This window comes from Taurulus bubalis (assembly GCF_910589615.1).
Source record: "Taurulus bubalis genome assembly, chromosome: 15".
Taxonomy (NCBI): Eukaryota; Metazoa; Chordata; class Actinopteri; order Perciformes; family Cottidae; genus Taurulus; species Taurulus bubalis.
In genome coordinates, this window is record NC_136603.1 from 4,919,153 (window position 1) to 4,945,993 (window position 26,841).

Here is a 26,841-nt window from a genome sequence, read left to right on the forward strand (position 1 = left end):
CAACATGTGGGCGATGAAAGCATCCATATTGATTATTTTAAACTGACAGCCATTGTAAATAATATATGACTGTTTGGGTAGCTATTGATTATGACTAACCCACAGCCTTCAGAAACGCTGTAGCCAGAGGGACCGAGTGTGTCTGTGTGTGTGTGTGTGTGTGTGTGTGTGTGTGTGTGTGTGTGTGTGTGTGTGTCTGTGTGTCTGTGTGTGTGTGTTCCTACCTTAGGTCACCTTCAGGAATACATTTCAGACTAAAGACCAGTTCAATGAGAACAGCTTTTCAAGACAAGAGCCATGTCCCCAACTGGGAAAAAGATGATTTTTGGGTCAATGGTGGAGCTTCGGGTTCGGGGTAAATCTCCAGGAAATGAATGTAAGAATGTTACGTCGCCGTGTGACCATGTGTTTCAAGAGAAAACAACCCCGTGGGCCTTCAGGTTCCAGCTCCTGTGTCTGGAGACTGGAAGTTATCCGAGACATGATTCAGTAGGCGAGCAGAGTTCTCTCGTCATTTATTATCAACTTCATAATCTGACTGCGGGTGCAAAGAGGAGATTGTTAAATTCAGAAATAATGAAGTGAGCTCACTTCGTTGAGAGCTCTCTTGATTATAAATGATCTGAAGAGCGTGCCTCCCTAACTGATGGTTTTATTAATTCTCTGTCCCTATCAGTCCTCATGACTAATGGACGGGGCCTCGTGGAACTCAGTGAGATATATTATGCAGGTGCTGCAATGTGGCCCATGTGAGTCTCCAGTGGATTCCTGCAGGTGAGGATGTGTGTAGGAGAGTTTATTGCAGTGTTAGTAGACCGGCAGCAGGAAAGATGGGAGAGCAAGTATCTGCAGCCGTGTCAGAGGTCGCTGAGCGCCCAAGAAGGGAGTAAAAACAACATGGCTGCCAGCATTACTCCTTTCATAAATTTACTGTACGTGAATGGTCCAGAGCGACCTTGTTAAAATCCCTCCATTTTCTCTGATTGTAATCTGTTGTAATTAGAATGCAAGTGGGTTTATTAACATATTCTTACTTATAATTATTGCCACTATTATTGAGCAAGATATATTTCTGCCTAAACCCTGATCTGTCAATCTCTCTTCCCGCCCCTTACACCCATTAATGTTACATTTTGATCCCATCTGCCAGTACCTTGCTTTTATTACTTCCCTTTGGCCTCCTGATTACCTACACGCCCTTATTTATTCCCCTCTAACATCGATCTCTCCCCCACCTCTCTCTCTCTTTCCTACCTCCCTGTGTTGTCCAGTAGCGACAACAAGAAGCAGATTGCGACCTGCAGGCTGAGTTCCTGCACGAACACAAACACGCTACACGTTTACTTGTATTGATTGCGCTCTTTGATTCATCTTTATTTGTTAAATTCCTATGAATATTGGCGCCATCTTGTGTAACGTAGCTCCAAATCATGTGGCGACCTCATGTATTTTCCTAAGCACTGAGTTGTGATCGGACCACCGACTGGAAATGCTGATTAATGCTGCCAATGGAACTATATTCATATAATGAGGCCACTCTCGTCATTACCATTTGTCTCATTCGCAAACACTTTACTCAGCACAGCTGTTTGCCACACACTCACACAGCAACACAATACATTATTTATCTGTGCAATTGTCGATCCACATCAAAGTCGTTGCTCTCCTTTTTTTTTTAAATCTAAGCGTCGGCCCGTTGTTCGGTTCACCACTTTGGTCCGTGCTGAAACACATTGACACATTTTGAATGGACTGCCATGAAAGTTTTTGGTCTCCAGAGGATTCTTTGACTTTCTCTCTTGGGCCACTGTTAAGTTAAAATGTCATCATCTGTGTGACGTGTCTCTACATTGAAATATCTCCACATCTACTGATTCAGAGTTTTCTACAGACATCCAGTCGCGTCATGGCTGAAACCCAATCCGATTAATAAAACGTCAAATGTTGGCTTGGTAGCATGGCTGACTCTTGACCTTTTTTAATCAGTGGTCTGGCATAAAGCGACAGAGCCGGGCCGTAATCAAGCCCATCATCGTACCTGTTCCCGCCTGCAGGTGAAGCCGGGAGGAGGGGGAGGAGAGCTCCACGGGGGAAACACACACCTGAGACACAACAATGCTTCACCGCTAATCTGTGCTGTCAAACACACACACACACACACACACACACACACACACTGGCACACAGGCCCAGATGTGTACAGATACACAGGCACGGCAAAGTGGTCACAGTCTGTCTCCCTGCAGTTTTCTCACCCACACATATACACAAAGACACATGCACACAATCAGGTGAGTAAGGCGAGGTGGGACGCGGCACACAGGGATGAGGGGAGCGAGACCATTTAAGTTATCTCAGCTGTAGCAGAGAGACGGAATAAACGTATCGGAGACCGGAGCCAATGGGCTTTGTGGAGAAAAGAGTATTACTGTATGTGTGATAAGGCTGATAAGATGGAAGTGAAAGATGTTTAATGTAAAAATGATGCAATGCTCCCCCTCTATCCTTGCAAGATATGTGGGTTCATCAGCTTTTCTTAAAATGTAAGCCATCCATCAGTGCAGGTCACTTTTATTGATTTACTACCTAATTCATTTGCTGCAGCTGTGGGATGTCTCCATAAATCCCCGACATTGGTGCGAAATTGGCAACGTGAGACGTAAAGACATCGGTTCCCCTGCAGATTTAATTCTATTCTATTCTTAAAACAGTGTAGGTGTAACTGAGTAACTGGGAAGAGATAGTCTGACACCAGGCAGAGACTCAGATACAAAAGGGCCTCAAGGGAAAATTGGACATCGTAAAAGCCTTTTCTTTCTTGATCAGCAGCGTTCCGCCTTCAACAACGACACCACAATAATGAGGTTTATTGTCATGTCGCTGGCCTGTCTCCATACAGCTAAACCTCCTTTTGGATTAAGAAATGAAGCCTGAGAGAAGGAGTGGGTGCTAGCAGGCTGGTTGCAGCTTGTGCCGACCGCTGGTGCAGACATGCCCACGTGATGTGCAGGGCTCAGACCCTAACCTGATTATGGCAGAGCAAAGACCCACTCAATTAATAGGACTAATTGGCTTGTTTAGTCCCACACAGCTGTTGCCTTTTTTTAGGAAGCACAGCAGCAAATGAGCATTGACTGAACTATGCATGAGGTTTACGTTGAGTCTTCAGAGGACTCACAGTTTCCTCAGTTTCCTCCCGACTGTAATGTTCACATACTAGCAAAATATAAAATGACGATTCTAACGAGACCGCTGTTCTTTTTCTCCTGCTGTTCTAAGAAGTGTTAGCTACAACGTTCGTCATGAGAGGGGCCCTATAATTAATCAGCGTTCTCCAAGTGTATGATTCAGAAGCTGTGACGTCAAACTGCAACGCGATGCAGCGCTTTGCATCCCATATTCAAAAAGGGGCCCGATTCAGAGCACATCTGTTGCCTCCACGCGGCTCGCAAGCTAACGGTGCTTAAAAGCGCTCGCAAGCTAACGGTGCTTAAAAGCGCTCGCAAGCTAACGGTGCTTAAAAGCGCAAACAGCGCAGACAGAGCTAACGGCGTTAACCTGGAGGGAAACGGACACAGAGCTGTGAACAGGAACAGTGTTACAAGAGGTAAACAGAGAGGGAGAGCCTTTGCTTCACTATTTCTTTACTTATCAAACTGTTGTTAGCTCCTTAGCTCTTTGTTTTACTTGTAGTGCAGTGGTGATCTGCTGATGTACACTGTGTATAGTAAGCAGCTCTAGATACGAGCATTTTTGTGTCAGATGCGCATACATTGCCTATATGCTACAACCCCCCCATCCTGCGCTGTAATCCCTTCTCACAGTGAAATACAGTTTGACACCTAACATGGATCTCTTTCATCTCTTGAAGAGATTTGTGTGCATTCAGTAGTTCGGCACTAATGTGTGGAAGGCTTCAGGTCGGGCCGCACGGTATCAATATCCGCGCAGATTAGGGCTGCAGTTAACAATCACTTTCATCATTGATTCCTTTGTCAATTCCTTTTTTTTCTTCTTTTTTTTTTTTACAATTAATCCAAAACTCATTTAAAACGGAAACCTAAAGGTGACGTCTTTGAACCGCATTTTCTGTCAGAATAACCGTCAAAAACAAAATCATATTAACTTTACAATGATATAAAACAGAATAAAAACAGAGAAAATCTTCACATTTGAGAAGCTGGGGCCGCCAGTGTTTGGCTCATGTGCTCTATAAATAACTTTAATTGATTCATTGATTATTTGAATAGTTGGTTATACATTTCCCGTTGATGGACTAATTGATGAACTGACAAGTTTTTACACTCCTGCTGCAAATACTGACCATATAAAGTGAATCAATATCTGCCATGATGTCATCTACCACATTAAGTACAAATTCTTAGTCATTGTCATTTAAAAAATCCAATGTGTCCGCTGCAGGTGAAATTCATTCAGACACAGCAGGCAGTGGACTGAGTTCTTAAAGCCGTTGAAGTCCCCAGTCTCAAGTTGCCTGACTTAAATTATTCAATGTGGGATAATACATTTTAGATTTGGGAATAAAGAAAAGCACTGCTATCAGTTTGGTACTCGGTATATCAGCAGGAGACAAAAGCTCAGTTTCCAGGTTTGAAAGGAGCAGCAATAACAATGAAATGCTAAAGTTCCCCAGCATTTATCGAAACAGACTAGTCCTTCAGTATATCAGCAAGGTCTCCGTCAGTCAACCAAGGAGCTTGATTTGTTTCCACCGTATGACGTTGACGTAGTCGTCATGCACCGGAAGCTAGCCGGGGTTGGATGTGCACACTTCCCTCTCGCCACTTCGGTGTCGTGTTTTAGCCACAGCGAGTTGGGGGAAAGCAGTGCAAAGTGGACATGAGTCACACATGGAAGCAGATGTGTTGATTGTTTGGAAATGGAGTCTGATTGGCTCTGTTGGGGAGTCTAAAAAAAACTCACAATGGCAGTGAAGTTCACGCATGACAAGCAGTTTGTAAATGCTGCATATATTTGAGGATTGTTCATTAGATGACCATGAATGTGTTCGTAAATCTTGTTTTTCTTCTTATTTTTGTGCGCTTTTAAACTTTATATATGTGTATGTGTATATATGTATATATATAGGGATTTATATATGAATCACAGAATGCATTTGTGAATCCTGCGCGCATTCATTAATATCGAGAGAGGCCGGACCTCGCACCAAAGCAGCTAATTGTCTTCATCCAGAGAAAATAAAGTGCTTCTAGGTACGCCGTCTGGCAGAGATGAGTGGCTTTTTAAAGTCATTGTGACATGCCATTTGATCACAATCACCGCAAAAGCCTATTTTTTCTCTCTCTCTCTCTCTCACACACACAGCTTCCAGATAGACACATAACTGGCCTTCTCCTCCATTCTCCCTCAAGTGTCTGATTTAATGTGATGTACGAATATCGCTCCATTTAAAAAATAAAACACACACATAGCTGCATGTTTGTCACATATAGACCCATTACGAATTCATATTCAGACAAACCCCCCATCCTTCTTCCCATCAGACACAGCTACACCACATTCTCCCATCATGCACACACACACACACACACACACACACACACAATCCCGCCCTCCCCAACCCCCCACAACCTCTTATGTTCACCCTCTCTCCACCTCCTCCTCCTCCTTCCCCTCCCCCTCATCTTCCTCATCACCCTCCTCCTTTTTCTGACAAGCAGAAAGGCCACTATGAATTCTTGACATCCACACGAGTTAATTACAATGACTGCACATTGCACTGCTGGAGATGTGTAATTATCAGCACCTCGGCAAATGGAAGGCCTGTATTTTAGCCAGGGGAAGAGAAATAGCTCGGCTTCAGACCACTTTAGACACAATGAGATCTAATCAACAAGACACGATCATCTCCATCCTGTTGGATTTGTGTGTGTTCCTACCTTAGGTGAGTGCAAACTGTATGATCACAGTGTCGACCTGAAGTATTTGAAGACTCTTTGGCAATGTGGCAGTCAACAGTGGAGACATGAGTGTGAGGATTCAGGAGCTTACGTGAAGCTATTCGTTTCATTTGAACCCAACAGCAGATCCGGCACCAACCACTCACTTTGCTTATCAAAGTGGGAGCATTTAAATGTCAAAACACAAAGGCAGAGGCAATGGTGCCTGTGTTTTTGGTCAGTGTGTTGACAGAGGAGACGACTTTGGGTGAGCTCGGGGTCTTCTTCTGTCATGCTGCCACACATACTGTAACTGTGTTGTTGGGGGTTTTTTTGGAGGGGGGTTCAGTGGCTCGCCCCACTCGCACAGACTCCCATCTCCCTGAATAATCAGCGCAGGCAATACAAAGCGCGATATGAGCATCTCTCACCCGCCCACCTACCCAGCATGGGCCCCAAACACACACGGGCTGCTCGTCGCATCTGCTCTCAAGACACCCTCGCCAAAGAAGCAAAAAAAATAAAAAATCTGATACCTCCCTCTATATATCTATCTATCTAACCCTCCAGCATCATTTCAGCTGCTGTAGCTTAAAGTGTGTTGTGATGGAGATGAGGCACCAAAAGCTTTGAGTTTGATCTGCAACCTTTTTTTGTGGTGAGGCTGCATGGTTCAGTAAAAGCCCGGACGTGTGTGTGTGTGTGTGTGTGTGTGTGTGTGTGTGTGTGTGTGTGTGTGTGTGTGTGTGTGTGTGTGTGTGTGTGTGTGTGTGTGTGTGTGTGTGTGTGCAATGAACACACAGTGGCCACAGCGGTGCACAAAGGAACTGGAGGAAGTCTCGGTCATAACAAATTACAACAGTGGGCAGAAATCACAGCTGGCGAAGTCTCCCAACGCCTTGGATCGCATGCATACAGAACACGTTCGGTCTCATCGCCACGCGGAAGAACCAAGAATACTGTTGTGGAACTTATACTGAACACTCCTTATTTGTGCTTCTTTGTGTGCAGCCCATCTGGCGCAGACAGCGCACTATATCTGCTAAGAAACTCTGTCTTTATTAAGCAAAAGGTGAAAACCTTTAAAACTTTTAAACTTGCATCTTAGAGAAAATTCCTGTATGCGCGCGCTCCCATGCAGTTTGTTATTGTGTTCTTGTCTCGTGCGCGTAAACATGAAGTGAACTGCGTGTGTGTGTGTGTGTGTGTGTGTGTGTGTGTGTGTGTGTGTGTGTGTGTGTGTGTGTGTGTGTGTGTAGTGGGTAGAGCGGCTCACGAGAGGGCTCCCGTTTGTTTACTCACGGGTGCCATCGAAGCGGGTGGCGATGGTGTCCAGGAAGGTGTTTTGCGGGGCCAGCAGCCCTCTCATCACCGGCATCCTGCTCCGGGTCGACTGGGTCCTCCTGCCTCGGCGCCCCGGGGCCGAGCTAGAATCCTGCTCAGACCCGAAACTAGGCAGGAAGCGAGAGGTGCCCGGTGCGCATCCCAGCCCCTGGAGAAGCGCACCGATCCGAGATACGCGCGGTGACTCCACCTTGGCACCGCGGGGGTTGTGACCATAATCAACCAAGCGGGGAGCGAGTACTAACCGCGGGATGCACCTGTGCACCTTCCCACGGTTGGAGGAAAAGGAACAAAAATGATTAAACCGCTAGTGTGCGTTCGCCAAAAAAAAGAAGCAAGTGCGCTGGAAGCAGAGAGGGAGAGAGGTGAGGATGGATGGGTAGACTGCAAGTTTGTGGTGCTGATGGCGCGTGGAGTGAATCTTATCGCTGCAAGCTCCTCCTCAACTCTCTCTCTCGCGCGCGCTCTCTCTCTATTTGGCTCTCCCTCTCTCTCTCTCTCTCTCTCTCTCTCGTTGCGTGGTTATCGTGCCACAACTGAGAGCAGATGCAGAGTCACGTGACGCCTCCCAGGTCTTGCCAAGCTGTGGTCCTGTTCCAAAGTGGAGCTTGGGAGACAACAAAGAGATGGTGTTTTGGAAGCCAGTGGCATTTCCCCAGTGATGGGGACTTCTCCGTGTGAAATAAAAAGTATATATCTCCAACACGCGTTGATGGGAAATAAAATGTAAGAGTAAAGTCTGCTGTTGGCACAAAGCAAGACCGTGCAGCGTCTTCTGAAGTCACGTCTTCATATTAGAACACACGTGCCCAATTCAGTTCCTAGGGGTATAAATTAATGTGGAAGGAACTATATAAGAATGAAGAATATTGAATTTAAGATTTCCCTAGAGGACCTTTAAAAATGATGGACTCCTCTGCTGGCTCCTCGGCTCTCCTCAGGACCACATGGCCTCAGGCCGGTGGAGACGTCAGGAGGCCGTTTGGTTCTTATTGCGCAGTGAGATTCTGCCACCTTCTGGTGACGCAATGGGAAACTTGTTTGGATAGGAGTAACTTTAAGCCTCTTATGTCATCAGTAAAAAACATATTGTTTGTATCAGGATTGTGGTAAAAAAAAAGAAAAAATAGCTGTTTTTTTCTATTTGCCCGTACACAATTATCATTATATCTACATTATTCATGATTATTTATCAAACTTGTCATTGTGTAAATATTTTGTAAAAGCACCAATGGTCAAACACAATGCCGTTGCAGTGTCGATATTGAGGTATTTGGTAAACAAAAGATAGGTATAAACAGATATTATAGTTAACTTTATATTCATAAATAGCAAATATGGAGAGCTGCCAAGCCAACGTGCACCTTTCAGGACAGAGGACTCTCCTGCATTCAAAGCAGGAAGCGGCCCCTTGAAGACTAGTGTGCAGCCTTCAAGAGGGAGAATAGTGAATGAAAGCACAGCAGAGGTGTTTTAGTGCCGGAGGGTAAGTGTGCAAAACCTCTCGATACTGCTCCGTGGCATTGGAGTTAAACTTGGGGGGAAACTGTAATCTTGCTGAGGTTTACTGAGTGAAAATGCATAATAATATTCAATGATACTGGGAACCCTTGGAGCAAGGTCAGATTACCAATTTTGCAAAATAAGAAACCGCCTCGGGGGCCCGGACCTTGAGGCCATAATTCATCGTCTGGTGCATTTATTCAAATTGCCACTTACTAACTGACCATTGATTAGCCTGATATCCCCCTCTTTTATTTGTATATTTTTCTATTTTTTAATTTGAAAACCACATGGTCTGTTTGCTTTCTTTTCAACTTAGGAAGGCATTCAGACAACAGATGAATGTTCACATCAAAACACAACGCGACTTCCTCGTGTCTCTTATCAATTCCCTATGTATTCATTCGCCTTCATAAAAACGTAAATGCTGTATTGAGGAGAACAAATCTAATACACACATACAAAAATAAGAATACATTCAGTATTTCCTATCAATACAACTTAAAACCAAACAAAAGCACAAACAAATGTAATATCAAAGCATAACCTCTCACTTCCTGTTGCATTCATTTTAAGCATCTGCTTTTCAAATCCACTTTCCAGTGCCGCCAGCTATTTGTTTACAAAAACACACGGTTGTTGTATTTGAATGCTAATGTCGTGATGTTACTCATCAATTTAGCCACTTGTTAACAACTGTCTTTTTAAAGACACTTTAAAGCTCAACAAGTCAAGAGAGGAGTATTTACTGACATTCTCTTTATCGTATACAAAACGTTAACATCTCTTAAAGTGTTAACCAAAGAGCTTATATCAGGCATCCCAAAAGCACAAACATGTCACTCAAGGCAGATTTTAGAGCTTCTTATAAACCGTCTATGTCCCGACCCCACTGTGCCCTCAGCCTCAAACCCTGAACCCTCAGGGACGCACTGACATCGCCTGGTAAATGATTGAGTGAGAGACTGTGAGGGCTTGAAATGCTGTGAATATGAATGGGACTGCAGTTTGCCGCAACATATCAAGTATGACAACGCATGTGAGTATTTATTTTAACTTTTTACGCCCTGATTTGAGCGTCTTCCAGGCTCTTTCCTCACAAAATAAGAAGTACATTTAAAGTAATTTATTTACTCGTTTTTGTCAAAACAGCTTTCATAACAAATTTAAATGAATGTAAAATATAATCTCTGCTTCCATGCTTCTGATTTCATGTGTTTTTATGATCTTTAATCCTTAATGTTATGAGTAAATGTATTTTTCCAGGCTGAACACCCTCGTGGTTTGTTTACGTCTCCGTGGTTGCAGGACTGCGCCTGAAAGTCTGTGAATGTGGAGATTGGGATTGGACCTTCTTCCTGTATTTACTCTAAATGTGTGTTTTAGAGCAGGCAGCAACCTCTGTCTGGGATTCTCTCTACTGACCAGCAGGGGGCGACTCCTCCAGTTGCAAAAAAGTATTCAGATTGAATGGAAGTCTATGAGAAAATGATTCTACTTCTCTCTTGATTTATTCCCTCAGTAAACAATGAAACATTATTTATTTTTTCTCAATCTCTCGTTTCAAGTCTTCATTAATACATCATGATGTTCATTTAGTAAATTATGGTCCCTTTTAAAGTCTCAAATGGAGCATAAAGTGGAGTAGGGCGGTGCTTCTGATTACCATAACCTGCAATAAACACCTCTTATCACCAAGACACATCAGATAGGAAAGATAGCTAATAATTATATAAAATAATAATATTCTAACAAAATTAAATTAAAGGGAAAATTGATAAATAAATTAATACTAATAATAAGGCTGCACTCTTCCATAGTGGCTCTAGTGGTAATCATTATCATTATATATTTTCAGGTCTAATAGATTCTATATATTATCATTGCTGTTGATTGAGCTATACCAGAATATATAGGAGTTAAACACATCCATATATGCAACATGCACATTAATGCAACAATAATATCAATCCAGAAACATCATACATGTTAATTAAACAATGACATTCTCCTTCTCAATTACTACTTTTACTTTTCATACTCAAACCGTCTTTTGCAGCATTGGGGTTCTGTGGACTTTTCCCATCAGAGTTCCTTTTTGGATGGTTTGCAATCACAAATTATTCATGTTTTTATTGACAGACTAAATCAACCCCTTGGATCTCACTGCTTTTGTGAGTTTAGTTTGTTGGCGACTGTGGAACATCATTATCCCACAAGCGTTTTTTTTTTAATATTGACAAAACGCCCCTTTCCAGTTTCTGGTGGGGGATAACGAGTGCCCCTCAGCACATCTTTGCCCTGAGGCCCCAGAACAGGTTAATCTGGCCATGTATCAGAGTGGCCATTAATTAAGGAGTGGTCTCCACTTTCCACTTCATTAACTGTCGACTGAAAAATCACTGAAACCAGTCGAAACATTCCCCAAAGTATAGCCTTCTGAGAATAAACGAAATGGTAATGAACCACAATATAGACAACTCTGTACACTGAAATACCAGATGAATAACAAAATAAACAGATGTTGTTTTGTGTTCCCAACAGAAAGTGCAGTAAATACTGATGTCTTTTGAATTTCTCTAAGTAAGTATTTCAAGTGAAACTTCAAGTGAATATTATGGTTGACAAATGTTGCTGTTGTTTTTGTTGTTGTTTTTGTACATGTATGTATGTGTATATATATATATATATATATATATATATATATATATATATATATATATATATATATATATATGTGTGTGTACATATATGTGTATATATATATATATAAAACATATATATATATATGTATATATAACATATATACAACATATATACATATTATTTAACTTTAATCAGCATGTATTTTGTATTACCAAAAAATCATATTATTATTATTATATCATATATATATATATATATATATATATATATATATATATATATATATATATATATATATATATATATATATATATATATATATATATATGATATAATAATAATAATATGATTTTATATATATTTCTATATATATATATATATATATATATATATATATATATATATATATATATATTTCTAATTCTAGTATGTGTGTGTGTGTCTATGTGCCGGAAAAGCGAAATATGTCTCGGACCAATCAGTGAGCCACATGTGCAGGCCCCATCTCCCTTCCCATACAATCCACGCCCCTTCGTCTTTGTGGGCTTATCTGATTGGTGGTTCGTTTTTTCTCCGCTCTTCTCCGATTGGCCAATATCTCGCGAGCTCTGGATCCGGGTACCTGCCGCACCTCCATCAGCCTTAGCCACTTCCAGCTCAGTCAGGGCATCATTCCGCCTCCTCAACCCGCCTGTGACTGCGCCGTGGACCTTTAAACCCAACAAGGTATGCGTCTGTAACATGTAATGAAGCTCCGCGTATCGCAGAATAAAGTGGTGGCCACGTGACGTGACAGTGGGGAAACCTAACGTGCCGCTCGACTCTTTTATCTCATTGTCTCGAGACACTTTCTCGCTACAGTCGCGCTAGAAAACCCTTTGATGTGACGACAATGTATTTCCTGTTCGAGTAAATACGGTTTAACATAAATCCAAGTGTTTGGTTCTTTACAGAAATGAAGTCGTATGCACGTATCCTCTCTTTAAGAGGGCCAACCAGGCCCATAGTCTGAGCAAACTCCTTCCTGTTTTCGTGTTTTTTTCCCCCGTGTCATTCATTGGTAGCCCTATATTTGTAAAAAAAACTCAAAAGCCGCACGTTCCGTCACGTTAACGAGTTGCATTCTTCGTGTAACCGGCTGGCTGCCTCCCCTCCCCACCGTGCGAGGGTCAGCCGGTTTCTGGGTTATGTAACTTTCCCGAAAGGCTCCTGTAATTTAACCCCAAAATAAGTGGTGAAACTGTCGTAAAACACCGACAATCAAGGGACCATCCGTAAAGTTTGCTAGTCGACATTGACAGGAGAAACAAGTATGCACATTTATGTCAATAATAGAATAAGATGACAGGCACGTATTATTCTATAAAGGAGTTTGTTGGTTCACTGTATGCTGCAGGGTTTTTTGTTTGGCACAAATTCAGGAGGATTATGGAGGATATCAGGTAACTGCTGAGGTGTTGGTCTGACCACTCCTACTTTCTGTGTTTAATGAGTTCATTCATTGAGTGTGCAGTAGAGAGAAACAACCACACACACGCTTGATGGTCCTGTAGCTTATCACTTAACAATTTACTATATGATCCCAGAAAAAGTATTTCACTGAAAAGAAAGTTATTCAGTTTTACAGCAAAAGTATATGTAATTTTCGCTCGACTAAAATCCTCATGTCCTCTCTGTTTCTGTCTCTCTTCTTTGCTTTAGTTCTCTTATCATCATCTTAAACGTCTGTGTGTTGATCCCTTGTGCCACAGGACTCAAAGATGTCTCCGAAGATCAAGGCAGGCTCTGTGGTGGAGATGCAGGGAGATGAGATGACTCGGGTCATCTGGGAGCTCATCAAGGAGAAACTCATCTTCCCGTACCTGGAGCTCGACCTGCACAGGTGAATACGCCTCAGCGGGACCACAGGTTATCGAGGGCGCTGTGGATCAACTAGCTAATATAACTTGCTTGTTTTGTTGACCTAAATCATTTTCTCTATTAATGGGTGCATCTGTTTCTTCATTTGACCTTCCTGCATTCTCTTATCTCCTGCATGGACTTTGTTCAGAGTTGTGTGTTATTTGTGGGACCTTTTTTTTTCTTTTCGTGAAGTTCAATTCCCTAATGTCGCCATCCCTCATAACCAATCATATCTTCATGCTGCCTCGTGGGGATTATATTGCCAGGCCTTTGGACTCATCCCTGTTTAAGATTGGTGTGATTACAGAATCCTCACTTCTTGTAACGCATCGTAAAAAAAAAGTTACTGATTTATTGTGCTGAAGGCTTTGGAAGTGCATAATTGATTTAATATGGTGTCATAAATACTCTTTTTGTATGAAAATATCTCAAAAGGCAAGGTTATCAGAATTCACGCCACTGGAAAAACAAAAAAATGACCAATTGGCGTCGAGACAGGACATTTTGTCAAATTTCCAAATCTCATTTTTAACTTTAAAAACCCTTTTTGGATAGAAATCGATAGCAATTGCATATATAAAAAGTGTGTGTGTGTGTGTGTGTTCAGATTAAAGCAAGTTCAGGTTTTCTAATTGTTTCAGGTTGAACAACATGTCCATGTACTTGTTAAACCTGAAACATTCCTTGAAGCTTTCTATTTCCGCCTCTCTTTTCATCCTTTTTTTTTTTTTTGAGAGTCCTCTTGATTTGGCTTAGTACCGGCTTTCGAGGCGAATGGGAGGAAGAAAGTGGGTAAAAGTTCACGGCTGCTTTAAACAATGCCAACGGGTTTCAGGGACAGCGAGGGCTTGAGGGGAACGATAAGCACCGAGCTCATTCCAGTCGTCTCATGAAGAATACGTTCATACTGGTTTGTTCGGTTCCTCTTGCACAAGTGTAACGAGTGGAGCGACCTTCCCCTTCGTCATTGCACAATCGATTCCTTGTTTCCTTTGTCTTCACTGGTTTTCTCCTTCTCTCTCATGCGAGTAACAAGGCGTGTAAAGGAGTACAGAGTGAGGGCAGCAGGCCAGTGGCTATTCCTGAAGCCAACACTCGATCAGCTCTTCTAAGAAATTATAATTAGACGAGACGTGGAGTGAATAAAACAGCAAGTTGAGTTGTTCCTCAAGCTCACACACTTTCACTACCTATTAATGTCGGTCATGTCCTTTGACACAGTGATCATGTGGCACATTGCAGCCAGTGTACTGTAACATTCCCAGATTAGCTTCTAGCCGACTAAAACAGAGCGTATGTTCACTCTTAGTGCTTAGTTGTGCTCCAGGATGTTTGTGAAACTGAAGCCGAGATAATCACTGTCCTTCTAGAAACAGAGTGCTTTGATTTATGGCATCCCATGATAAATCTGGTCCTTATCTTCTCCTTACCTCTCTACATATTCTCATACTTAAAGGCACACACATAGGAATCTTTTGGACGACTGACTACATCATGTCTGTTGCCTTTAGTATCAAAAAGTGTCAAGTAATAGGAGCTGCTAGTGGATATTTGGCAGATTAAGTTTGTTTATTAACCTTTTTGATCAGATAGTTCCAGCTTTTAATTAGGAAACGTGTCTAACCTTAGACAATATTGTACAAACAGGAGTCCAGGTTATTTATTAACACTCATGCATACATAGTTTGGTGTGTTGGTAGAATAAAGAGAGGCTGAAACTAAGTATTGAAAAAAAGTAATTTCCACATTTCCAGGCCATCGCAAATACTTTCTCTCCGGTACTAATAATCCAAACTCTTATTCTCTGCGTCTCTTCCTGTAAAAGCTACGACCTCGGCATGGAGAACCGAGACGCGACGGACGACCGGGTGACGGTCGAGGCGGCCGAGGCGGTGCAGCGTTACAACGTGGGCATCAAGTGCGCCACCATCACGCCGGACGAGAACCGCGTGGAGGAGTTCAAGCTGAAGCAGATGTGGCGGTCGCCCAACGGCACCATCCGCAACATCCTGGGAGGCACGGTGTTCAGGGAGGCCATCCTCTGCAAGAACATCCCCCGCCTGGTGCCCGGATGGATCAAGCCCATCATCATTGGCAGACACGCACACGGAGATCAGGTACTGGTTCACGAGGAGTCGCATGGCCACGTTGCTCTGTTGATGTCTGATGTACACTTGTTTCTGCGATGCAAAACATTGAAAAGTGCATGTTGGCGTAAGATCAAACCTCCAAACATGGCTTTGAGTTTAAATACGGTTCAACTGCTGAAAGGAGCAACCCATGTGAGATTATCTGACAAAACCACTAATGTTACCACAAAACCTCTGACTGCTGGGTTGCTGTGTAACTCTTCTGTGACTTCAGGTTATATAAAACATTGTCGGGTTGTCAGGAGAAACTCGGTCAATAATTATATTTCATCGGCCGTGCTCTGGACGGTAACGTACTGCGTCTAAAGATTGAACCAGTTGAAACAACGCCAGAGATAGAGATCATAAGTTAGCTCTTGGCACCATGCCAGAGTCAACAGTCCTCTTCTCTGCACAGAGTTGTGCAGGTGAAGGGTCAATTTTACGGGACAGGGCTCGCCCCTTCCTTAAGAGCTGTGTGGGGGGGGAGAAACAGTAATGTTGTAGTAGTATTAATTGCTTGTATTTCTTCATTTTTCACAGTACAAGGCCACAGACTTTGTGGTGCCGGGGCCTGGCAAAGTGGAGATGACCTACACGCCCGCAGACGGAGAGCCAGTCAAATATGTCATCCATGAGTTTAAGGGTAAGAACACAGCCGACCCGCTGCACCACATGTGAATGGTCCGATGATACAAGCCCTGTGGGATTGGGACAGTTTACTTTTAGAGTCACGGCAAAGAATGTCAGATACCATATTGTGGATGTGTAAAGGAGTGCCAGTCAATATGACGAAGCACATTTAGCATTGTGTTCACCAACCACTGAGCCAACTGAACATAGATTAGAAAGGCAGAGTCAGCGCGTGTCACGTTTGAAAGAGCGTTTATTCTTTCAAACTGACAGACCGAGCACACCTGCACAAATCCCTGGTTTGCTTGCGCTGCATGTCCATCCGACCGGGACGGCGCACGGTACTCAATGTGTCTATTTGTGTCCGTCCAGGCACAGGTGGCGTTGCCATGGGGATGTACAACACGGACAGCTCCATCAAGGACTTTGCCCACAGCTCCTTCCAGATGGCTCTGACCAAAGGCTGGGCTCTCTACCTCAGCACCAAGAACACCATCCTGAAGAAGTACGACGGCCGCTTCAAAGACATCTTCCAGGAGATCTACGAGAAGTACGGACTTTTAAATCACATGCACACTCTCTTTTTCTCTCTCTCTCTGTTTCACAAGTACACACATTTTCCAACTCCGCCTTCTTGTGTGTCCAGGGAATACCGTAGCAAGTTCGAGGCCAAGGGCATCTGGTACGAGCACCGTCTGATAGACGACATGGTGGCCCAGGCCATGAAGTCCGAGGGAGGCTTCATTTGGGCCTGCAAGAACTACGACGGAGACGTGCAGTCGGACTCGGTGGCACAAGGTTGGTCGGAACGACGCACGCGCATCATCACAAGTTCTGTGATTTAAATATGTAGAAACTCTTCTTCTTATAACTCCGGCAAAACTGCATCGGAATAAACAAAACGGAAAATGATTGCGAATGCTGATTTTAGCTTTTTTTTTTCTGTTTAAGAAAAATGTTCTGTTGTCTTTGTGTTTCAGGCTACGGCTCCCTGGGTATGATGACCAGTGTGCTGATCTGTCCTGATGGACGCACAGTGGAGTCTGAGGCCGCCCACGGCACCGTGACCCGTCACTACAGACAACACCAGCAAGGGAAGGAGACCTCCACCAATCCCATAGGTAAAAAAAGAGCATTAACCCAAAAAAAACAGGTTCCCTTCTTGTAATCTCTAATTATAACGCATGCATTGTGTGTAATAATATGTCTCCTTCACAGCCTCCATCTTTGCGTGGACGCAGGGCCTGCTCCACCGGGCCAAGCTGGACAGCAACACAGAGCTGCGGGTGTTCTCTGAGGCGCTGGAGGCCACTTGCATCGAGACCATCGAGGCCGGTTTCATGACCAAGGATTTGGCCATCTGCATCAAAACCCTGCCAAAGTTAGTCTCTTCTTGTCCTGTGTCGCTGTATGCAGCATTCAGCATCAGGCACTTAGACGAAGTAGAACATGCCTCTTTTGTGCACAAGATGAATATGTTATGAAAGTACATAAACATCTACATTTAGAATCGAGATGACCCGTTTTTGTTAAAACCGTCTTCAGTTTACTTGTGTTACTGTGGTCACGTTCCTCTGCTGAAAGGGGTTTTAGCTGGTGTCACTGCTCTAAAATCAGAGATTCAAACGTACCCTGGGCGAACCATTTCCTCTAAATCCAAGCGCTGTCTAAGGAGAACTCTCTGCAGCGGTTTCGTCAGCACAGAGCGAGAGTTTACATCAGCCGAGTTAAAGTTTTGACAGCAAAGCTTTTTTTTTTTTATCTTAACGAGACCCTGGAGCTTCCTCCAATTATCTAACGAAATATCCCACGAGATATTATTGTCTGTTTTACATCCACTAATGCTGCGTCGGCTACAAGCACACAAGCTAATAAACAAATAAAAGACGGCGACTTTACTTGCACAACGGACTCCTCAGGGTCAAACGTATATTTAAATATTCACAAATGCATAATTTCTCAATAAGAGAGAGTTAATATGCCTCCAGCAGCTTTTCTGATTTTATTTTTTTACTTTTTATGTGCAGAAATCACATTAAACAAAATATGAATCATAGCAGAGTATTTTTTACATTTAAAACCTGTCTGGAGGGGAACATTGACCCAACAAAATAAACACTTCGTAAATAAAACTGTGACTGTGTCGACGTTAAAGTCAGTTTGGTCATCTCAATAACTCTGTAATAACCATCTTCTTGCTCTTGGTCCACACTGTGAGCTCTCAAGTTCTTTTGATTGAAGACTCTGATGTGCTGCATGGACAAATGAAACTCTGAACCTCTCCAAAGTAGCGTCAAAGTAAACGTAATCTCTCCTCCTCGTTCTCTCCGTTTGCAGAGTGCAGCGCGCCGATTACCTGAACACCTTCGAGTTCCTGGACAAGCTGGCGGAGAACCTGAAGGTTAAGATGTCTAACCCGCCCAAGCTGTGATCTCACCGCCCAGCCTCAGCTGTTGAACACAGACAGAGAAACGCACACACACACACACACACACACACACATACGCATGCACACGGAGACATCTACACAGCAGGAGTTGACGCTGGAGCAGGGAGGGAGGAGTGTGTGCCGGGAGATCTACAGACTGAAATGAAACCATGTCATTCTCTGTGATGGAGCCGGGTCTTGTCCGGGAGGAAAGGGAGGGTGGAGGCCTCGGACCGGTGTCACCCATCAGCAGTAAGCGGCCATACTCGTGACGGTGAAACCGCATGACGCAGACACTCGACTGACCTTGTTTACCCTCATTGCACTAGGCCCCCTGAAGGGAGCGTTGTCAGTATTTGTTGGTGATCTGTGCAACAGACGGGGGATGGAATCTGTCCGAGGCACCCTAGGGACCCTAGGGACAGATCCTCACTGCCTTATTAGTTTTGTGTCAAAGTCATCGGTTGATTCTCGTCGTCCTCTTTTGTCTCGCAATGTTTTAACAATACCTCAAGCTGCTTTTTTTATGTTTTTAGTGCCTGCTGAAAACCACAGCGAGAGCTCCGTCAGCTTCTAATTTGATCCCCCGTCATGGTCGTGGGTTGGCCGTGCACACCGTGTTTTACTGTTGAGCACCGCCAGACGCATAGTAAATGGATGGACGTTGTTAATTTCGAGCATTTACATTTTGAGGACTTTTCTTACACAACTTATAAACGAATACAATGCATTCCTTTTTTTTTAGATTTTCTTCTCTTATTAATGTTACTTGTCAGTTGTTTAATAGGTGTATTTATTCGTGCTTCCTGTGTGTGTGTGTGTGTGTGTGTGTGTGTGTGTGTGTGTGCATGTGTGCGCGGCCATCCAGTTCTGCCAAGAAGGTCTTCATCACGTCTGTTGGTTTGTAATCAATATTATGTTTGTTGAGTCCGAATATAATTTACAATAAATGAGTTTTTGAAGAAATATTTGTCATTCTTTTTCTTTTGTGTTGGTCATTTAAGTCTGGAAACAACTACGGGTCAATCTGGTGATTACTTTTTATTTTTATTGTCTGTATCTTGTGATCTCGGAGCTGAAGGCGTCGTCTCCGGACGTCTTGTTCTATCCGGCCGACTTTCCAAAAGCCAAAAATATTCGGTTTACGCGAATATAAAAAACAGAAAAGAAGCTCGTCCTCACATTTGAGAGGCAGGAAACTGCAAATGCTTTGCATTTTCCACCTGGAAAGTATATTAAATAATTTTTTTCTTATCAAAATAGTTGCTGATTGACTTGAGTGTCATAAAATAATTGGACGTCACAGAATGTGATCATATTTAAAGAAGTCTTTCTCTGTCGTCTCCTAAGTTTTAGACGTTAATGAGATAAATCAAATCGCAGCATCACAATGTAAAAAAAGACCCAAACCTGCTATAATTTATTTTGTTCAACAGATACTTTAATTAATAATCATATTCTCTCATTTAACTTTGTTTAAATCATCAATATTTGTGGGCACGAGGTTTTCGTAGCCACGTATTTATTTATTTAGATGGTTACTTGGTAATGATGCGACGTTGTTTCATAAACTACAAAACAATGTGATCAAATATGAATGAATTTGTACTGAATATTCTGCTGTACAATGATAACTCCACAGCAATGCATTATGTAAGCAGGTAACGGGTCCTCTACAGTTTAACCTATTTCTCGTTTTTTAGCGAAAATTGCATACCCAAACTAAAACGAGTTTTTCTCTGCAACCACAAGGGTTATTTGAATAATTGGTGTTAATAAATTTGCTGTTATAATAAAGGCAACACTTGTGATATTTGATGTATTCTATTAGATATCAGCATGTTACTGGTTAACAGTAAATTAAGATTGAAACAAAGCAAAAATAAAAATAAAAAAGCACTTGCACAGGATGACTATCTCTTTGGAATGATGCAGCTGCAGGTTTAAAAAAAATAAAAACTTATAGATCACATAATTCACTTTGCATTGAGTAGTCTATGTAGCAATACAGTAAACACAAGATCAGCTGAGAAGCACACTTATGATGTCATGCTGTCACGTGTTATTGACTCTTATAACTATGACTGTTATAGTATGACGTCACCAGTAGATGTCGCTGTTGCATCAGGGCCCTCCCTCCCTCCCACCCCGTCTTGTGGACATCCGATGACAGCGACAGGACCTCAGTGACAGTCCGACTACCTGTGTGAGTCTCTCAGTGTCTGTGAACCGGACGGTGACGCTATAATAATGGATCGCAACCAAAGAGACGCAAAAATACCGCCGAACTCCGTCAACTCCAGAGGCGCAACCTCAGGAACACCTGGAGGAGAAACACCTGAGGACCCGAGCAGAGACGCACCTGGCGGCGGGGTCCCACCGGCCGCGGACAGACAGCCGCAGTAGTGAGTTAACACAATAGTTACGACACGTTGGGTTCATAATGACGACACACAAAAGAGACGGGGTCAGTTCGCTCGCGAGGCTGAACTTATCTCTGTAACATTTCATTAATAACGCGTTTATTATGGGATAATAATATGAATTGTCGTTGTTGTGTTTATTTTTGTTGTTGTATGGACTCGTATGTCCGAAGAAAATAAAGTTAAATATAATAAATACATAATAGCGCTGCTGCTTACTTTCACTTTCGTTACTCACGATTCGAGAGTGAAACGGCGCCTTCACTGTTTCCCGGAAATATGAGTTGCCACAAAGAACCACACGTATAGGCTCTAACTGAAATGACCTTTTTGTGTCTTTTAGTGTTTTAACACAAAATAACAACACATTAGTTACAAATGTCACAAAATATGTTTGTTTCTGCTTTATGTTGTACCTGAATATAAACAAAGAAAATACATGAATAATTTAATTACGGGCTAGAAAAATAAAAGGCTTCTATTAGAAATAAAAGATACATTACTAATGACTTCAAAGCAACAGCAATGCAATGTTAAGTTGATGTGATACACAACAGCTGCTTGGAGATATTCACTTTCAGTTTCCTATCTCAGTTGCAGACAGAATGCTACTTGGATTATTTTGTTTCTTATGAAAGCATCATTTTAATGCCACGTTTTATAAACTAATTGTGTATATTTTGTGTGCAATCTTTATCTTTTAAGAATGGTGTAACTATGGCTGTCATGCAAATGTAGTGGAGTTAAGAAGCTTTTTATATGAAACATAAAACCATGGCGTGGTGGAATGTGTAACAAACATTGACTCCAATACTCAAGTCAAGTTTCCATTTCTTAGTGATTTCGTTCCATTTTACTGTGTTCATCAGAATACTTTGTATAAAAGAGTTTGAAAAACTTGGACTTATCGCTCGTGTCATAATAACCTGAGCAGATAAAAACAACCATAACCCAGCATTATTAATTAATGCTGGGTTATGGTTGTTTTTAGTAATTCGCAGGGTGATTTATACCTAAATTATCATGTTTTCATTTCGTTTTTACGTCACAGAAACACTTTGATGTCTTTGTTTTTCTGCACAAACAAGTCTTTGGCCCACAAATACAGTTTGAAATGAACCAAAATATGATTATAGCAAGAAACATCTGATCAGAATCAAGACAAAACATATTATTAACCAAGCATTCGGTCTACTTTGTTTTGCTTAGTCCCTAACAAGCTGTGTTGTGTCTCCTTCCTTGCAGCGCAGGCGTTTACACCGTGTTCCCACCAAATGAGTCTCGGAGAAACGAGAACCTGAGAAGTAGGCTGACGCTCTCATCCGTCCTGCCTGCATCATCATGTCTTCATCTTCATACAACAATTTAAGTTTCTTTAATGTTTAATGTTTAAAGTAATGGCGCTTTGTGTTGCTCCAGTTGCTCAGAAAGAAGAGGAGGATTTTAAGCGATGGAGAGAAGCGAACAGAGTCCCCGCTGTGCACATGACTCCAGAGACGCTGGGTAAACCACGAGCACATCATCAACCGTTTAGAAACGTTATTCTCTGTTATGCTTATTGCACATGACTGATACGGGGCAATACGCTGTTTACTTTATCCAGGTGGTAGTGCTACGTTGTCTGGAGCCAGGGAGCGGCAGCAGACAGACTCAGACTGCTCCAAACTGCAGAAGAGGGTACTTCATTACATTTAGATGCTCAGTCGGCTCACATGCACCTCACAGCACGCACGTTAAAATAGCTTATTTCAGTCACGCTTACCTGGTCTGTGAATATCACACTTATATTAAATCCATCGAGATGTAATGCGTAAATAACGTTGTCTAAATTTCTAAAAACGAGCACACACTAACAACAATTTTTTGAGAAAATATAATTATTTTGCACTAAAGTTCTTAATCTAATGAGAAAAAACTCATTAGAGTGTACAAAACCAGAAAAAATGGAATATCATGATGTATATTGTTTTCGAAATTTAAAATGACTAATATTCTGAACACAATGGAAGATATAATGGAAGATTTCAGCCATATAAGCATCTTTGAGTGCTATATCAAATTAAAGTTTTTTTTTTTAATGCAATTTTTTAATTGCACATTTTTAATGCATTTTTTTTACTTTTTATTTTGCATTTTTAACACAACATAACAATCCTTGACATTTAAATCAAGATAATAAAATAAAATAAATAGTAAATAATCAAAACAGTAATATTAGTATCAACAGTTTAGCTTATAGCGAGTATAAATGCTAACCTTTATATACATGCACATCTACATATACACCTCCATCTCCATCCACATACGTACCCGCACAACATACCCATGAATACCATCCTATAATATATACTTTTACACATGCTCTCCACAAGGAGGATTGAAGAGGGACGGAGGGGCGGACTGAATCCCAGTCCTAATTTTAAAACACCATTTTAGAGATGCAGTAAATATGTTTCAGAGGTATAACGTGTCCTCTTTCTTTTGTGTATTGGCTGAATTGCAAATAAATATTATTATATGTGTGTGTTTGTTGTTGTTTCAAGCTGAAAAAGGAAGCGATGGACAGGAAGAGGAGACAAGAGGAGGCGGAGGAGAACCAGAAGATGAAAGATAAACAGAGGGAGAAGGTGAGACCGACATTAAAATAACAAGAATGATATGTTCTTTGGCCTTTAAACAAAATCTTTGTTTAATTTATCATCAATAATAAAACAATTTTAAATCAGTCGCCACCTCTTCGGTTTCGATTTCAACCGCAGAACTTATCATTACAACATGAGGAAACACATTTCACACATTGTATATATTTAACACCCTTCGGGGAGTTATTTGAGATGCAAGCCTCAACCCTTCTAATCTGTTTGTATTTCAGTCAGCGCGGTGATTTCCTGTAATTCCCAGAGTGCTTCTTGACAAACCCCAGAGTTCCATGTCAGGAATGCTGTGCACTCAGCCCCGGGCTGCGAGAGTAGCTGGAAAGAGCAATAGCAGTTGCAATAGTTGGTGTTTCTCCAGTGAAGAGTTGCACCACTTACTCAGACTGTGGCTGCATTTATGCATTATGGTCCATGAGTTCAGCAGAAAGCGTCATATTCTGTGGCCTCTTCTGTGATGGATAGTCCTACTTGTAATTGTTGAAGAGGGCAACAAAAAAGTTTGAGCAAGAGTCTGAATATAATGTTTTTTTTAAACAATTATTAAATAAATAAAAAAAAAGGCAAATAAGTTTGAGCAAAAGTCTGAATATATATATGTTTTAGAATTATAAAAAAGAAATAAAAAAGAAGCAAATAACAAGTTTGAGCAGGGGTCTGAATATCATTAATTTTATAATTATTCAACAAAAAAGGGCAAATAACACGTTTGAGCAAGAATTTGAGCAAGAGTCTGGATCTCTTTTTTTTAATTATTATTTAATTTTAAAAAAAAGGCAGCGCCAAACAGAAAAGTCTTCAACCTCTATGTAAAAGAACTGAAAGTTGCAGGCGACCTGCTAATTAATTTAAGTCGACTTCATGACTTGCATTAGATTGTACAGGTGTACCTAATAAAGTGGACACCGAGTGCATAACAAGCATATTCTTAGGGAATCCTGTGATAAACACATCGCAACCACATTGTTTAAATTAATGTTGGTCATTTTGGGAGTGGTTTTTTTGAGTAGTGGGAGGAAGATGTTTCCCCCTCCCACTGCGTGGCACTAGTTTGTCTTCCATCAGTGAGACACAATATCATTCCTAGCCTCTAGATGTCAGTAGAGTCAAGCATCCGCCTGAGCTGTAGCCGCGAGTCCGAGCAGAGTCTCCCCTCACACACCCCACCGGCATCAGAGCCACCTGGTTAATGGTCCCGTGGGTTTCTCTGCTCTCAGACATTTTCCACTCCACCGTCTGGCCCCGCGTACGCTCTAATAGTGGTTAATTGAGTGCTACAGTTATATGGAAGGGTCATTAATTCTCATGACCAAAGCGGTATTCCACAGAGCTTGTCCTGCTTGCGCCCTGACCTCTATGAAGCCGTAGGAATGTACCGGGTAATCCAGCAAATAAGAACAGACACATGTGAAACAGACACTTCTTTCGTCTATTGCAGGAACACGCCTCTGGGTCAAGCATCCATCCAGACCCACTTTGGTTTGGGATGGTTTTTAGGGGTGGAAAATTATGAAGCGCTCAAACCACAAAAACGGAGAATGCTACAGCTCATCCCCGCTCCTGGGCAAGGCCTGCCTCTCTGATTTGATTGGCAGTAAACGCACACGGTGACAGCCGGCGCGGCCGGGCCGCTCGCGGCGCTGGTGCCAGAACACGATCTCAAAAATGATATAAATCAGAGGCGAATACTTTTGTCTCCATCCAGCAAATGCAGTGCAATTACAGGGAACGGAAAGGGAATTGCATTTCTCTATATGACAAAGGGATTGAGAAAATGGGACGCATCATCTTACAAAATATCACATAAAGTATAACTTAGATGTTTTCTAAGAAGCTTGATCTTGTCGATCTTGTTTACGTAAATATTTTTAAAAATACCACATCTTTTGACTTTGACTTTTGACTCGAACATGATTGAACCTTATCTTGGCATGTTGTGCTTTTATTGTTTATCCACAGGCTAAAAAGGTTTAAAAAAAAAAGCCACAAGTTGTTCATGAAGTATACATGTCAATGTCATCTGTAAATAGTGTGCAACAGAACACTGTAATTGCAGCCTGTATACCACACCACATATATATACATATGTAGTGAATGTGTAACTGCACGTTGGTGCATGGTGGCAGCACGCCATGCATCCGACTGTGTGCTGTGGACTGACTGCTGTCTGTGATGCATTTCAGGCTGAGCGCCTGGAGGAGAAGAAGCGTCAGGAGGAGCAGAGGAGGAGGGAGGTGTTCATGCAGGATCACGCCAGGTCAGCCCCGGATCAAGTTAACTCGGGTCCCGTCACTGTCACTGTGCAGTATTCTGTTGTGTTGTGGGCCGTGTTGTGTTCTTTCTGGCTCTGCGTTGGATCCACGCAGCATCGGGTGTCACAATATCCAAACCTTTACAGAGGAAGCGCCCGATGCCTGATCCCCTGATGACCTATAATTATCTCTGAATTTCTTTTTGTTGGCAGACAAAGCAAAAATAGCATTTCAGGGGGAAGCATGAAGACAGGCAACATTAGCTTCACCTCTGATTACCTTTTCAAACTTGGAAGCGGTCTTAGAGCCTGTTTTCCTACCTCATTTTCTTGGGACACCTCCATAAAGTTGTGTTAGTTGCGAGAGACAGAATAAACAAGACGAAGGGTCTACACCCTGCTAGTGGCTCTGAGAGGCTGCACAGCAGAGCTTTGAGCTCAATGTCAGCAGGCTAGCATGCTAGCATGCTAAAGGGCCAGTGTGTCGCAGTAATGTAATATAATATTCCTTCATAGCTACATAGAGAGCGGGTCGTCTTCTCGAAGTCCGCCGTGTTGCACCGCCATGTTTCTACAGCAGCCCAGAAGGGACAAACCAAACACTGGATCTAGAGAAGGTTTTGCATTTTATACATGGCCACCATAGTCCTCCGACTAGGAGTGAGCAGTGGGAAATTCAGTTGGTTGCAATCTGCCACTACATCCTATACTAAGCAGATGTTATTTTCTACTTTACCCGACACAGAAATGACAGCTGAGGCAACATGAACGTGTGAAACAAATGTCATGACAATGCTTCCAATGCATATTGAAACATTTCACTCAAAGCCACCTGTAAACCTGCTGGTGGCGCTAGAGGAAAGGTCAGAAAGATGTGATCACGTCTTCATTTCTCAGTTAGATTACCATCTAATTGGCATTAGTATGTTTATTACGTTAATACAAAGTACCTGGTGATGTCAATTAAAGTACTTCAGGTCCTTTGGAGCCATAGAGGAAATTATACA

General features: G+C 42.2%; 3 protein-coding genes across 3 annotated transcripts in view; 2 read left to right on the forward strand and 1 right to left on the reverse strand.

Annotated features, from left to right (window-relative positions):
- The window catches only part of kcnh3 (potassium voltage-gated channel, subfamily H (eag-related), member 3), a gene marked incomplete at its 3' end in the record, with an annotated part of 118,161 nt that extends 110,709 nt beyond the window's left edge, over nt 1-7,452 (reverse strand). Inside the window, exon 1 of the mRNA XM_079231128.1 lies at nt 7,224-7,452. Within this exon, the coding sequence (XP_079087254.1) occupies nt 7,224-7,299 (76 nt within the window). The 5' untranslated portion in view covers nt 7,300-7,452. The remainder of the gene's footprint in view (nt 1-7,223) is intronic.
- Nucleotides 7,453-12,090: 4,638 nt separating this feature from the next.
- idh1 (isocitrate dehydrogenase (NADP(+)) 1) lies at nt 12,091-19,433 on the forward strand. Its single transcript, XM_079230865.1, has 9 exons — nt 12,091-12,140; nt 13,166-13,296; nt 15,142-15,433; nt 15,989-16,091; nt 16,451-16,628; nt 16,725-16,876; nt 17,059-17,199; nt 17,297-17,459; nt 18,416-19,433. The coding sequence occupies exons 2-9, from the start codon at nt 13,175-13,177 to the stop codon at nt 18,507-18,509; spliced, it is 1,245 nt and encodes a 414-aa protein (XP_079086991.1). The 5' UTR covers nt 12,091-12,140; nt 13,166-13,174; the 3' UTR covers nt 18,510-19,433.
- Nucleotides 19,434-20,756: 1,323 nt separating this feature from the next.
- The window catches only part of epsti1 (epithelial stromal interaction 1), a gene marked incomplete at its 5' end in the record, with an annotated part of 14,677 nt that continues 8,592 nt past the window's right edge, over nt 20,757-26,841 (forward strand). Inside the window, 6 exons of the mRNA XM_079230540.1 lie at nt 20,757-20,911; nt 22,175-22,233; nt 22,349-22,432; nt 22,533-22,606; nt 23,473-23,556; nt 25,767-25,840. Of these exons, the coding sequence (XP_079086666.1) occupies nt 20,757-20,911; nt 22,175-22,233; nt 22,349-22,432; nt 22,533-22,606; nt 23,473-23,556; nt 25,767-25,840 (530 nt within the window). The remainder of the gene's footprint in view (nt 20,912-22,174; nt 22,234-22,348; nt 22,433-22,532; nt 22,607-23,472; nt 23,557-25,766; nt 25,841-26,841) is intronic.

What these genes read in the sequence shown, in the direction of transcription:
- idh1 (XM_079230865.1), top strand. Translation starts at nt 13,175, where the DNA reads ATGTCTCCGAAGATCAAGGCAGGCTCTGTGGTGGAGATGCAGGGAGAT. An exon ending in GACACGCACACGGAGATCAG is followed by an intron (nt 15,434 to 15,988) that starts GTACTGGTTCAC and finishes CATTTTTCACAG; the next exon opens with TACAAGGCCACAGACTTTGT. An exon ending in GACCTCCACCAATCCCATAG is followed by an intron (nt 17,200 to 17,296) that starts GTAAAAAAAGAG and finishes TCTCCTTCACAG; the next exon opens with CCTCCATCTTTGCGTGGACG.